This window comes from Suncus etruscus, chromosome 14, assembly GCF_024139225.1.
Source record: "Suncus etruscus isolate mSunEtr1 chromosome 14, mSunEtr1.pri.cur, whole genome shotgun sequence".
In the NCBI taxonomy this organism is placed as follows: Eukaryota; Metazoa; Chordata; class Mammalia; order Eulipotyphla; family Soricidae; genus Suncus; species Suncus etruscus.
In genome coordinates this window covers 75600065-75614205 of record NC_064861.1, presented here as the reverse complement: position 1 = coordinate 75614205, position 14141 = coordinate 75600065, and the positions used below count along the sequence as shown (strand labels likewise).

The following is a 14141-nucleotide window of genomic DNA, read 5'->3' as shown; positions in this document are numbered from 1 at the left end:
CAGTTTGCATGCAAGAGACCACATGGTCCCAAGCACCACTGGAAGTGACACACTCCTCCCAGTAGGCCCTGAGCACTGCCAAATGTGTCCCAAAAAGACAAAAATAAGGGGTGGAGAGTAGACTTTAAGGATAATTTTTATCTCCAAAATTTTCAAGTCTGGAGCTACTCAAAAATGAATCGTGGGGCCCGGAGAGATAGCACAGCGATGTTTGCCTTGCAAGCAGCTGATCCAGGAACAAAGGTGGTTGGTTCGAATCCCGGTGTCCCATATGGTCCCCGTGCCTGCCAGGAGCTATTTCTGAGCAGACAGCCTGAGCAACAAAAAAAAAGGAGTCGTGACCTTTCTGGTGTGGTGACCTGGCCCTTGGGAGTCACCGTAGGAGCTGGCGTGTACCCCTCTCCCCGCATCGTTGCACCCAATAAAGACCCATTGTTGGTACCATCAAAAAAATAAAAATGGGGGAGGGGGAAAATAAAAATAAAAATGAATCATGAGGGGGCTGGAGCAGTGGTGCAAGTGATAGGGCATTTGCCTTGCATGTGCTAACCTGGGATAGTCTGCGGTTCCATCTCCCGGCATCCCATATTGTCCCCCAAGCCAGGAGCAATTTCTGAGCGCAGAGCCAGGAGTAACCCCTGAGTGTCACCAGGGTGCCCCCCCAAAATCATGAAAAGCAAGGAAAATTTTATTCCAAATAGGTAGGCTCTATGGCAAAATTCCATTTCTAATCTGCACTGCTGTATAAATGGAAACTTTATTTAGGAACAATTAATTTGTGCTCAAAAATAGATCCAATCCAATGTAATGCCAATTTTTACATTTATTATAAACCAAATTTTAATAACTTTTCATCATCATAAAATGGGAACAATCCTACAGCTAGTACTAAGTAATGAGCTGTGAAATTCTAAGTATTGATTTGAAAATACAACTCAGTTGAAAAGAAATTTAAACTTTATCTGAAAGCATCAGTAAGCTGGAATTCTTCAGTCATCGTCTACTGTGGGTTTGATTGTCACCCCTCTTCTTATTTGTCCCCAACCAATTAAACGCCAGTGCTTCTCAACTCTTCGGCTCAGTGCAATCTTTTCTCCTACTTCCGTGCACACAGGATTAGTCAGAACAATTTTTCCCAAATCAGCTTTCACTGCACTAACTCTTCCTCCTGTTGACAAGGATCCTATGTTCACCATAAGAACTTCATTCTTCGACAGCTTTTGCACCTTTGCTGCTTTCTTGTCTCCTTCAGTGCGGACACCTAGAAGCCGTCTAAGTAGGAAATAGGAAATTTCCAGTTCTGTGAAGATCTCAGGTAAAGCTTCAATGGCACCAAGTACCTGCCCCACCATTCTGTCAGCTCGGCACAAAGTGGGGTCGATTTTTGTGCCCACTCCGATCAGACCGCCTGGAGCAGCATACTGAAGATCATTATGCTCTGCAAAAAGTGATACGATTTTGGAAAAAATTGGCTTACACATGAGTTTCCCTTCACTATCTTTAGAAACAATCCCAGGTCTGACTTCTATTTCTTGGCCCACCTTTAATACTCCTTTGAGAATACTACCACCAGCAACACCCCCTTTAAGGTCATCAACTTCACAGCCAGGTTTGTTGACATCAAAGGATCTAATAACAATAAGTCGGGGCTCTGAGGTGAAGTCTCTTGGAGGTACCGGAATCTTCTTCACAATGTACTCACAGACAACTTCAATATTGTATTTTAACTGAGCAGAAATTGGAATAATAGGGGCTCCTTCAGCTACTGTGCCTTGAACAAATGCAAGAATCTGTTCGTACTGTTCCTTAGCTTGGCTTTCTTTGACCAAATCAATTTTATTTTGTAGAATCAAAATATGCTTCAGTTTCATGATTTCTATGGCAGCCAGGTGTTCAGATGTTTGAGGCTGGGGGCAAGATTCATTGCCAGCTATCAGTAGAAGAGCTGCATCCATCACTGCTGCACCATTAAGCATAGTTGCCATCAAAATATCGTGACCAGGACAGTCAACAAAGGAAACATGTCTGACTAATTTGAAGTTCCCTTTAGTTCCTGGAATGTCTGTTGGAAATTCATCAGGTGTACTACTTCCACAGGATCTATAGCATTCTGGACGAGGACAGCTTGGGTCATCAAGTTTATAAATCTTAGCATTAGCATATCCAAGTTTGATGGTAATATTTCTTTCAAGTTCATTTTTGAATCTGACAGTGTGAACTCCAGAAATAGCTTTTACAACTGTGGATTTCCCATGGGCTACATGACCGATGGTACCTATATTAATTGTAGCTTGTCTACTGATAACTTCATGTGAAAGTGGTGTCAGCTTAGTAACATCCAACGTGGAGAGATCCTGGCGAGAAAGATGTGGCTGCCCCAAAGTCACGCCGCCCTCTTCCCCTGCCATCTTGCCCAGCGAGACCAATATCCTCGGATGAACACAGATCCAAAGATGCTCAAAAGAATCCTAACAAATAAAGCACAACAATTCATGTAAAAGATCATACAACCATGGCCGAGTAGTATTCATCCTGGGGATGCAAGAATGGTTTAACTTATGCAAGTCAATCATCAGAGTATACCATACCATATCAATAAAAGAAGGAAAATCATATGAACATATAAAGATAAAGCATCTTTTACGATACAACAATTAATCATGATAAAACACTTTCAACAAAATGGGAATTAAAAGGACTATCCTCAGTATAGTCAAAGTCATTTACCACAGATCTTTGGCAAACATGCTCAAGGTTGGGGGGGGCCCTCTAAGATCAGGCAAGAGACAAGGTTGACCATTTTCACCTCTGGTGGGCTGAGTTCCAAGCATTCATAAACTTTTAGGGGAACTCAGCGCACCAGATGTATCTTCACATTTTCCTGGTGGGGAGAACTGAAATTACCCCCTCGGGGTTCCTCAAAAGACCCACTGTGGATGCCTTTTTCCCCTGCGTGGATGGTTGAGGAATTTCCGAAGAGATGCTTGGCATTACATTTTCGGTCATTATTTGGCTTCTCTCCTTTGTAAATCTCAGGCAAAATTGTGGCCTCTATCAAATAATTTGGCTCAGAAATTCCAGCACCAAAGATTACTAAGAGAACCCCTTTTCTGGATATATTTAGCCTGAAAAGCAAAGAATGCTGTTTCTCTTTTTCAAATATGTCCTTACAGCTGCAGTTTCTGGTAATCAAGAGCGAAGCTAGAGAGCAGACCCCTGGGCTATTGGCTTCTTCCTTTACTAGACCTATAGAACAATAGAGTCCAGCCTAGTGGAGATCAAGTTCCTAGATATTTCCTACTTCCTCCTATTCCTGATTTTGCATTTGAAGTAAGCTTGCAAAGTGTTGCCTTTGTGATTATAATTATTCTTCACTTATGGCTAATTTTACCCCTATAAATCTCCCTGCTCAAAAAAAAAAAAAAATTAAACTTGCCCCATTCCTGCCAGAAAAACGTGTTGACTCCACATACTGTGTGGTTTCATTATTTTATATTTCATATTTTGCCGTTCGTGCAACCCATTCTCCCTAAAGTGGATTCACTGAAATCTCACTGATGGCTGTAGGACAGAAGCTGCCTATAGCATTCACCATTTCTATTCAATATGTTACTGCAACTACTTGCCATTTCAATTAGTCAATACAAATTTATCAAGGACTTCCAGATAGGCAGGATAAAGTCAATCCCTCGGTACTTATGATATTTGATACTATGTGAAGATACTCCTAAAGACTCTACAGAAAAGCGTTCAGAAACAATCCATTTTTACAGTCAAATAGCAGGCTAAAAAATTTACTTGCCTTAAAAATACATGAGTTCCCTACATACAAATGAGAGAGGGGAAAGAGATATTAAAAACACAATCACAATCAAAATTATGTCTTGTAAATCAAGGATCTTGGAATCAATGAACTGAAGAGGTGAAAGACAGGGCCGGCGAGGTGGCACTAGAGGTAAGGTGTCTGCCTTGCAAGCGCTAGCCAAGGAAGGACCTCGGTTCGTCCCAGTGTCCCATATGGTCCTGCCAAGCCAGGGGCGATTTCTGAGCGTGTAGCCAGGAGTAACCCCTGAGCATCAAATGGGTGTGGCCCAAAAAATAAAAACAAAAAAAAGAGGTGAAAGATCCATACAAAAAAACTTACAAAACATTACTTCAGCAAATAAAAATAGGACATGAGGAAATGGAAGTACAGCCCTTGTTGTGTTTGGGTAAATTGCGTAGATTAACATCATTAAAATGGGATGGGAGGGGGCTGGAGAGGTGGCGCTAGAGGTAAGGTGTCTGCCTTGCAAGCGCTAGCCAAGGAAGGTCCACGATTCGATCCCCTGCGTCCCATATGGTCCCCCCAAACCAGGGGCAATTTCTGAGCGCTTAGCCAGGAGTAACCCCTGAGCATCAAACGAGTGTGGCCCCCCCCCAAAAAAAAAAAATGGGGATAGGAGACATAGCACAGCTGTAGGGTATTTGCCTTGCACACAACTGATCCAGTACATATGGTCCCCAGAGGTTGCCAGGAGCGATTTCTAAGTGCAAAGCCAAGAGTAATTCCTGAGTTCCACTGGGTGTGACTCAAAAAACAAACAAAAAAGTCATTAAAATGGCAATACTTGCCAAAGCATTATACAGACTCAATGCAGTTCCTAGACCCAGGATGTTTTTCAAAGAAATCCTCAAACGTTTCTGAAATTCAGATGAAACAATAAACCGCCGTGAATAGAGAAAGCAATTCTTGGGAAAGAATATATGAGAGGCATCACTTTCCTCAACTTCATATTGTATTACAAAGAGGTAATAAATAAAATACTCTGGTATTGGCATAAAGACAGACTCAGATCTGTGGAATAGAATTGAATAACATGAGATAGACACTCAGCTATTTGAGAGAAGATAATCTTTGATACAGGAACAAAACTAGGAAGTGGAGAAAGGAGAGTCTCTTTAACAATGGCTTTGGGAAAACTGGTCAGCCTCATGCAAGTATATAAACTCAGAGCTCTTTTTTTTTTTTTTAATCTTTCTAACATTATGCATAGAAGTCAATTCTGTATGGAAAAACCTTAAAGACCTTGACATCTGATCTGAAACCAGAGGTATATAGAAAAATAAACATAGGAAGAACTCAGGATTTCTGCCATGAAACATCATTCCTGCCTTGCCTGGATATTTACTGATTTTTAGTTTTTGGCACCATACCCATAAGGAAATAGTCCTGTAACACACTCGGTGTCCCTCCTGCGAGGATCAGGTCAACATATGGGGTTTGCAGATTCAATCTGTGGCAGCCCTCTGCAAGACAAGCCCCTTCTTACCAGAATTCCAATGCCCTCCACCTACAGGAAACCCAGCAGGGAAGACTCTGAGGTGTTTCTTTAACCCTATTTTAATAAACAGGAAGGGTAAAGAGGCCAGGGGCTTTAGGACAAAGCCCTAGAATTGGAGAGGGAAAAAGGAGGGGAGAGAGAGCTGGGTTTGTGATCAAGGAAAGGTCAGAATGAGGGCCAGGAACAAGAAAGAGCTAGGAAAAAGGATAAACCAGCTAAGAAAATACAACTAAATCCAATAGGTTTGCAGATTCAATCTGTGGCAGCCCTCTGCAAGACAAGCCCCTTCTTACCTGAGTTCCAAAGCCCTCCACCTACAGGAAGCCCAGCAGGGAAGACTCTAGTGAGGTGTTTCTTTAACCCTATTTTAATAAACAGGAAGGGTAAAGAGGCCAGGGGCTTTAGGACAAAGCCCTAGAATTGGAGAGGGAAAAAGGAGAGAGAGCTGGGTTTGTGATCAAGGAAAGGTCAGAATGAGGGCCAGGAACTAAAAGAGCTAAGAAAAAGGATAAACCAGCCAAGAAAATACAACTAAATCCAATAGAAACCAGAGAGCAAGCCCTAGCCAGGAGTAGAAACTGTTTGCCAGTAGTTTGCGCCGCCAATTCCCCCCTTCGCAACTCCCCTCCTCCCCACCAGCCCCACTCGGGCAAAGCCAAACTGCCATCCGACGACAGTTGGTTCAAGTCTGTCTTAAAGGGATAGCTCCGGGTTAAATGGGCTCTGTGATTCCATTTTGAGTTGGTTGTTTCCCAAACTAGGAAGGACTCAGAGATCACTCCAGGTTCATCTCGGCGGAATTATCCACTCTCAAGGCCAATGCCTTCCCTATTGTACAATTCTAGGCACTTGGGAGTATGCAATTTCGTTATTGGGCCACACCCATCGGTGATCAGCAGTTACAACTGACTCTGCGTTCAGAGATCATTCCCAGGCAGGCTCAGGGAACCTTATGAGAGGCCGAGGAGTGAACTGAGTCAATCAAAGGCACAATCCTCTGTAAATCCAGCATGAGGAGGATGCAATTTTTATGTTTAAAACAATTCTACTACGCTCTAGCAAGGCGGATAGGTCATTTGACTTGTAAGTGGCTGGCCAGGGTTCAATCCAACACATCCCAATGAGTTCCTTGAACATTGCCAGGAAATATTCCTGAGTCTAGAGCCAGGAGTTAACTCTAAGCCCCACTAGTTGTGCCCTCCCCCAACTATAAATAAATAAATAAACAAAATCTTTACTGCACATGTCATCTGATCAGCCTCTCCACACCCCAATCTCCCTATCTCTATTACCTGAAGATCCGCAGCAGTTTGGATCACCTGAATCAAATCCAAAAGAAGCCCCCAAAAACTCACCTTCCAGGCCAAGCAAGGAAGTCACCAGGAAGTGTGGCGCAAGAGCCGCTGGCCCTTTAAGACCCGGCCGGAAGTCCCGGTGACGTCACGGAACCCACGGCTCGCTTTTTTTTTCTTCCCCCCCTGCAAGTCCTTTTTCTGGTGCGGGCCCCTTCCGCCGCCATCACTGCAGAACTGAGAGTGGATCGGGGGGTTCGGGGGTGCCCCGCTGATGCCGAGGATTTGGGGGGACGATCTTTCTCTCCTGCCAGCCAACTACGGGGTCTTGGCAAGGTGAGGTCGGGAGTGACACTCCCAGTGGAAGGGCCCAACCGAGCCCCAACCGAGTGCGGACTGTTTGTTATTGTTGTGTGTGTTTATTTATTTCTTATTTTGCTTTTGGGGCCACACCCGATGACACTCAGGGGTTCCTCCTGGCTCTGCACTCAGAAATCGCACCTGGCTTGGGGGGGACCCTATGGACGCCCTGCGAATCGAACAAAGGTCCGTCCTAGTTTAGTGTGTGCAAGGCAGACAGACGCCTTACCGCTTGCACCACCGCTCCGGGCTCCCCCCTCTATTGTGTTTATTTCTGTCCTTATTGGACAGATGATGGGGCAGCCCAAGGGCTCTTGCCTGGCATGTAGATGATCAGAGTTCTCTGCCCCACACTCCAACAAGAACAAGATGGGAGAGTGAATGGGGAAGCAGGTGATGGAAGGAGAACTCGGGCTGGAACAAACTCATGGAAGAAGTTTTAGAAAGGACAGAAAAGAACCGACCACACTGATGCCGGTGGCGTCCTGGGTTTTTCAAGTGAATTGGGGAAGAGGCAGCAGCTGGGAGAGGAGAACCTGCCCCTTTAGCTCTCTCCACTCCTTTTCCAGGGAAGCTCCTGGGAGATCCAGGACTTGGGCTTTTCAGAAAAGTCAGTCCCGGATAGCTGGGAGGGCACTGGCATGGTAAAAGGGCGCTCTGGGTTCCAATTCACTGCAGAGCCACGAGTAAACCCTGAGCACCACATGAATGTGGCTATAAAAACAGAAACAGAGAGGGAGACAGAAGTAGTGTGTGCACTCTACTCTAGCTAGAAAGAGCTCTTTAAGCCAAAGGCAGAGTTCCTGCCAATATACATTCCGAATGAAAGGTCTGAGGGGAAATGCTGCCAGCATGGCCCCAAGCAACACATTTTCTTACCCCAACCTGTCCCCTTGGGGCTTTCCACTTGGATAAGAGTCCTGTTGCTAGGTGGTTGCCATGGGCAGAGGTAGTAGGTGGTCTTTGGTATTCCTCTCCTGGCCTTTGCTGGAGCCTCTCTGGGAAGGGGAGGATCCAGCCATTTCTGGACCTGCTGTGCTGTCAGGTAAAGGTCTGGTCTTCAATCCCATCTTGAGTTTTAGTGCATCTCAAGATTGGGGATCTCTTCCCTGCCTCTCTGCTTTAGAACCTTGATGAGGTATTTAAGGAGTATTAGGGAGCCTTCACTTGCTCTTCAGTCCATTTCATTCATATGAAAATTGTTTCTGGTTGGGTTGAGTGTTTGCCTGGTACACCACTGACCCAGCTTGGGTCGCTGACAGTGTAGTGTCCTGCAAGCTCTCCAGGAGTGATCTTTTTTTTTTTTTGTTTGTTTTGTTTTTGTTTTTGGGCCACACCCTGCGATGCTCAGGGGTTACTCCTGGCTGCCTGCTCAGAAATAGCTCCTGGCAGGCGCAGGGGACCATATGGGACACCAGGATTCAAACCAACCACCTTTGGTCCTGGATCGGCTGCTTGCAAGGCAAACGCCACTGTGCTATCTCTCCGGGTCCTCCAGGAATGATCTTAAAGAGTCCCTACATGTGTAAGAAATGTATGAAGACCTTATTTTTTAATTATATATATATATATATATATATATATATATATATATATATATATATATATATATATATATATATTGTTTTTTGGGTCACACCGGCAGCACTTGGGTTACTCCTGGCTCTGCTCAGAAATCACTCCTGTGGGGCCAGAGGTGGCGCTAGAGGTAAGGTGTCTGTCTTGCAAGTGCTAGCCAAGGAAGGAGCGCAGTTCGATCCCCTGGCGTCCCATATAGTCCCTCCAAGCCAGGGGCAATTTATGAGCGCTTAGCCAGGAGTAACCCCTGAGCATCAAAACAAACAAAAAAAAAAAGAAATCACTCCTGGCACGCTCAGGGGACTATATGGGATGCCGGGATTTGAACCACTGACCTGCATGCAAGGCAAATGCCTTACCTCCATGCTATCTCTCCGGCCCCATAGGAAGGCTTTTTTTGTTTTTTTTTTGGGTCATACCTGGCAACACTCAGGGGCTACTCCTGGCTCTACACTCAGAAATGGCTCCTGGCAGGCTCGGAGGACCATATGGGATGCCGGGATTTGAACCACCATCATGCATGCAAGCAAGGCAAACACCTTACCTCCATGCTATCTCTCCAGTCCAAGGAAGGCTTTTTTTTTTTAATTCTTTTTTTTTGTTTGTTTGTTTGTTTTTGGTCACACCCGGCAGTGCTCAGGGGTTACTTCTGGCTCTATGCTCAGAAATTGCTCCTGGCAGGCTTAGGGGACCATCTAGGATGCTTGGATTCGAACCACACCCTATCTCCATACTATCTCTCCGGACCCTTTTTTTAAATTTTTTTTTTTTTTTTTTTTTTTTGGTTTTTGGGTCACACCGAGCAATGCTCAGGGGTTACTCCTGGCTCCATGCTCAGAAATCGCTCCTGGCAGGCTCAGGGGACCATATGGGATCCCGGGATTCGAACTAATGACCTTCTGCATGAAAGGCAAACGCCTTACCTCTATGCTATCTCTCCAGCCCCGCTTTTTTGGTGCTCAGGGGTTACTCCTAGCTGTCTGCTCAGAAATAGCTCCTGGCAGGCACGGGGGACCCTATGGGACACCGGGATTCGAACCAACCACCTTTGGTCCTGGATTGGCTGCCTGCAAGGCAAACGCCACTGTGCTATCTCCCTGGGCCCTCTTTAAAATTCTTAATGTTTTCTCTGCATAAGAAAATGAGTGCTGGGCCCGGAGAGATAGTACAGCGGTGTTTGCCTTGCAAGCAGCCAATCCAGGACCAAAGGTGGTTGGTTCGAATCCTGGTGTCCCATATGGTCCCCCGTGCCTGCCAGGAGCTATTTCTGAGCAGACAGCCAGGAGTAACCCCTGAGCACGGCTGGGTGTGGCCCAAAAACCAAAAAGAAAAAAAAGAAAAAAGAAAATGAGTGCTGTGTTTGGAGCAATAGCACAGCTGGTAGGGTGTTTGCCCTGCACTTGGCCAACCTTGATCCAATCCCCATGTACTGGAGATATCCCATATTCCTGAACCTGCCTGGAGTAATTACTTAGCTCAAAGTCCTAAACAAACAAACAAAAAAGGAATACTAGAAACTGTATGCATAAACTGCATGTGTGTTTGAAGTATCTCACATGATCCAAAGCTGACTGTGTTCTAGAGTGAAGCCTTATATGTGGAGGGAGGATTGGAAAGCCTCACACCTTTGCTGCTCACACCTTATTTATACAAAAGTTCATATTGGATGAATAAAAACCTTATAAATGTCAGTTTTGTGGGAAGATCTGAGGTTGACTCTTCACACCTTAGTCTTCCTCAAAAAAAAAAATCATACTGGTGAAAGATCTTACTCATGTAAGGATTGTGAAAGTAATTTTTTAAAATTTTTATTTTGATCTTATTGGCTTACATATCCTTCACAGTAGTATTTTAGGTACATACTTAACATTGAGTGAAAGTAATTTTTTAATTCCTCAGCCAGTGCTTAGTCCTACTCTGCACACAGGCGTCACTCCTAGTAGTGTTGTGTATGTGATCATATGGCAGGAGGGAAGCAGAGGGTTTGTCTCCCTGAGTCCCAGTTTCAGAGCCACTTTCAGGCTGAGTATAGGGGAAAGCACTACTGCCATCCTGCAGGGGGCTCTAATATGCAGGGCTCCTGCCCAAATCAGCCCTGTCCTGGGCTCCCGGGAGCTGTGTAGGGCCCACGGAGGATGCAGAGCTCAAGGTTCAGTTTCCTCCCTGTAGAGCAAAGTCATAGTGCCTTTCCATTGCACAGCCTGGATCCCAACCTACATCCAACCACTTCTGCTGTCCAGGAGAGGAAGGAGCCTCTGGCCTCATCTCCCATGTTGGTCTGTGTTGGTGCCCTGGGGTGTGGTCCATTAGGGTCTCAGGTTTCTGGCCCCAGTGGAGGCACTTCTCGTCCTAACAGGGACTTGTGTTCATCTTTAACACACGGCTGTGACTTTCTTCCAGAGTTTCCTGCAAAGGGCCTTGCTGCTGTTCTTTGGGAATAATCCAGGCAGAAGATGGGGCCGCACCTTCTGAAGTCCTGTACCCAGGTAGGGGACAGAGTGGGCTCAGAAAGAGCCAAGATGGGGGACAGGAGTACGCAGCTCCCTAGGGTCAGAGTGTAGCTCCTGGCAGGGACTCTGTACTCTGTACTTTGAGCCCACTTTTGCCCTCCTTTGTTGTGTTTGGTTTGTGGGCCACACCCAGTGCTACTAGAGTTTTCTCCTGACTTGGTGCCTTTTGGTCACCATTTGCAGGTCTTTGACTTTATGGGGTGCCAGCATCCAGGGTTGGGCTCCTGGTAATATACATCCTGATGATGATGAACAATGAGACCTTGAAGCATTGTTGCCGCATCTGTGTAAAAACTTTTTTTTTTAGTCTCTTGCACTGCACCCAAAAGGGATTCTTCTTCCTTTTCTTTTTTCCCTTGGTTTTTTTTCTTGGGGGGAGGGGGGGTGGTCACACCCGACAGTGCTCAGGGGTTACTCCTGGCAGGCTCAGGGAATCGGATGGGATGCCGGGTTTCCAACCACCATCCTTCTGAATGCAAGGCAAATGCCCTACCTCCATGCTATCTCTCCACTCCGGGATTCTTTTGTTCTGCACTCAGGTGTTTATTCTGCTGGGCTCAAGGGACTATACAGGGTGTCTGGATTCTATCTGGGATAGCCAAGTGCAAGGCAAGTGATCTCCCAGCTGTTTTGTAGGATCAGTACCAAGTTCTTTTGTATTTTTCAGCTGCTCCCAGATGCCAGGCCAATGCTCATGTCCCATGTCCTTTTCTTCACTGAGGACCCTTCATGTGGGTCTGATACATTCCCCCCAGGGTCACTAATTCAGAAAAGTGGGTAAAATTTTTTCTGCCTTACTAGATAAAATGCTGCTGGGTCCTTTTCTGCACCTGCACTTATGGGTTTTGTTTGGTTTTAGTTTATTTTCTCTGTACTGTGCTTCCTGAGATTGTTTTGTATTAAATTTTCTGCCACAGTGGGAGTACTCGGCTATTGGCTCTACACAGGATTTACTCCTGGCAACATCAGTGTGTGCCTAGGATTGACCCTGGATTTTCCCTGTGTCCCATGTGCCCTCCCTGGCACTGTTGCCAAGGCGCCAGGACATGCAGTTTAGCTCTTTTGTTCTTCACTCTGAATTCTCACCTCATCCCTGAGGCCACATTTCTCCTTGGTAAACCAGTTACACTTTCAAAGCCTACTTTGTCTACGGTCCTGTGGCTTTGTGGCTCTTTAGTAAGAAATGTGAGCAAAGGATCTTTGGAGAATAAAGATTGGGAGTCCAGTCATTTTTCCTGCTCAAGCAGAGATTATTTTTGGAGGTAATCCATGAGTGCTGATTCAGACAAGTACAGGTTTGACTCACTCACTGGACCATGAATTTTCCTTTTTTTCTCTCCCTAGTACCAAGGTCAGAGGTGGTCTTTGGGGTTGGGATTGGGCTGGTGTGTTTTTAGTATTTGGGGCCATACCCAGACTGCTTTTTAGCTCCTTCTGGCTCTATGCTTTTTTAGTTACTCCTGGCAATGGAGTATGGGCCTATGATACAGGCATTGGCTCAGGTATGTTTGTGTGCATACCACTATCTCCAACCTTCTAGAACAGTATTCTCACGTTATGTTGGTGGATCTAGGGGTATTTCTGGAACCTGTCCTTAAGGGTTTGCTCATAGAGAAATTTTTTTTTTTTTTTTTTTTTGGTTTTTGGGTCACACCTGGCAGTGCTCAGGGGTTATTCCTGGCTCCAGGCTCAGAAATTGCTCCTGGCAGGCACAGGGGACCATATGGGGCGCCGGGATTCGAACCGATGACCTCCTGCATGAAAGGCAAACGCCTTACCTCCATGCTATCTCTCCGGCCCCCGCTCATAGAGAAATTGACTTTCAGGCTTGTTCCACCTAAGGGGAGAAGGAAGAGAACATGAGTTTCTTTAGGGCCCTGGGAGGTCCCTTCCTCACCCCCAAGGCCCTGGGATGAGCTGGTGCCCTGACTCCTCTGTGTGTGTCTGCTCAGGGTGCGGTGACCTTCGCTGATGTGGCCTTAAGCTTCTCCCCGAAGGAGTGGGCATGGCTGGATGCTTCTCAGAAGAATCTCTACAGAGACGTGATGCTAGAGACCTACCAACATCTGCGGGCCATAGGTAGGAGCCACTCTAGAGCTGCCTGTGTGGGGTGCACTATGGGATTGATGTCACATATTGTTAGGGATATGGATTTAACAGGGTATGTGTTTTCGCAGATCTCTAAGGTCAAGCCCTTCCCCATTGTTCTAACTCCCCAGATCCTGACTTTATTTCTTAAATGAGTCCCACTCTACCATTTTAAATGTCATTTCACAGTCCTGAGCGATAGTACATTGTGTCTGGAGTTTGCCTTGGCTGGTGTGAACCTAGTTTGATCCTGGTTTCATGTTGATCCCCTAAGCCTCCAGGGGTCATCACTCAGCACAGAGCTAGGAGTCATCCCTGACCAGAGAGGGGTGTATCTCAAAATTCTCCCAAAATCAGGTCATTTAAATATTTTAAGTTTGGGGGGTGCAGGAGAGTAAGGCATTTGCCTTTCATGCAGAAGGACTGTGGTTCGAATCCCAGCATCCCATATGGTCCCCTGTGCCTGCTGGGGGTAATTTCTGAGTGTAGAGCCAGGACTGACCCCTGAGCACTGCCAGGTGTGACCCCTCCCCCAAAAAAAAGAAAGTATGTAGCAACCTCGTGGAAACTTGTCAACCTTTGGGGCCGGTGAGGTGGTGCTAGAGGTAAGGTGTCTGCCTTGCAAGTGCTAGCCAAGGAAGGACCGTGGTTCGATCCCCCGGCATCCCATATGGTTCCTCCAAGCCAGGGGTGATTTTATGCGCTTAGCCAGCAGTAACCCCTGAGCATCAAACGGGTGTGGCACCCCCCCCCAAAAAAAAAAAGCTTGGGGACCATCTTGTCCCAATGTGGAGTACTCAGAGCTTACTTCAGAAACTGAGCTTAGGGTTGGTTTTGGGTAACACCCGGCGGCGCTCAGGGGTTACTCCTGGCTCAATGCTTAGAAATCGCTCCTGGCAGACTCGGGGGACCATATGGGATGGTGGGATTCGAACCAACATCCTTCTGCATGCAAGGCAAATGCCTTACCTCCATGCTATCTCTCCAGT

The 14141-nt window shown here is 46.1% G+C and overlaps 2 protein-coding genes across 2 annotated transcripts in view; one reads left to right on the top strand and one right to left on the bottom strand.

The window, feature by feature from the left end:
• Positions 1–841: 841 nt before the first annotated feature.
• LOC126027238 (eukaryotic translation initiation factor 2 subunit 3, X-linked-like) lies at positions 842–2428 on the bottom strand. Its single transcript, XM_049786234.1, has one exon. The coding sequence runs from the start codon at positions 2406–2408 to the stop codon at positions 990–992; it is 1419 nt and encodes a 472-aa protein (XP_049642191.1). The 5' UTR covers positions 2409–2428; the 3' UTR covers positions 842–989.
• Positions 2429–6817: 4389 nt separating this feature from the next.
• Positions 6818–14141, top strand: part of LOC126027236 (zinc finger protein 716-like) — a 31976-nt gene continuing 24652 nt past the window's right edge. Inside the window, exons 1-3 of the mRNA XM_049786232.1 lie at positions 6818–6952; positions 10955–11040; positions 13017–13143. Coding sequence (XP_049642189.1) covers positions 11008–11040; positions 13017–13143 — 160 coding nt within the window. The 5' untranslated portion in view covers positions 6818–6952; positions 10955–11007. The remainder of the gene's footprint in view (positions 6953–10954; positions 11041–13016; positions 13144–14141) is intronic.

Excerpts from the sequence above, each read along its gene's own strand:
- LOC126027238 (XM_049786234.1), bottom strand. The coding sequence starts at position 2,408 with ATGGCAGGGGAAGAGGGCGGCGTGACTTTGGGGCAGCCACATCTTTCT.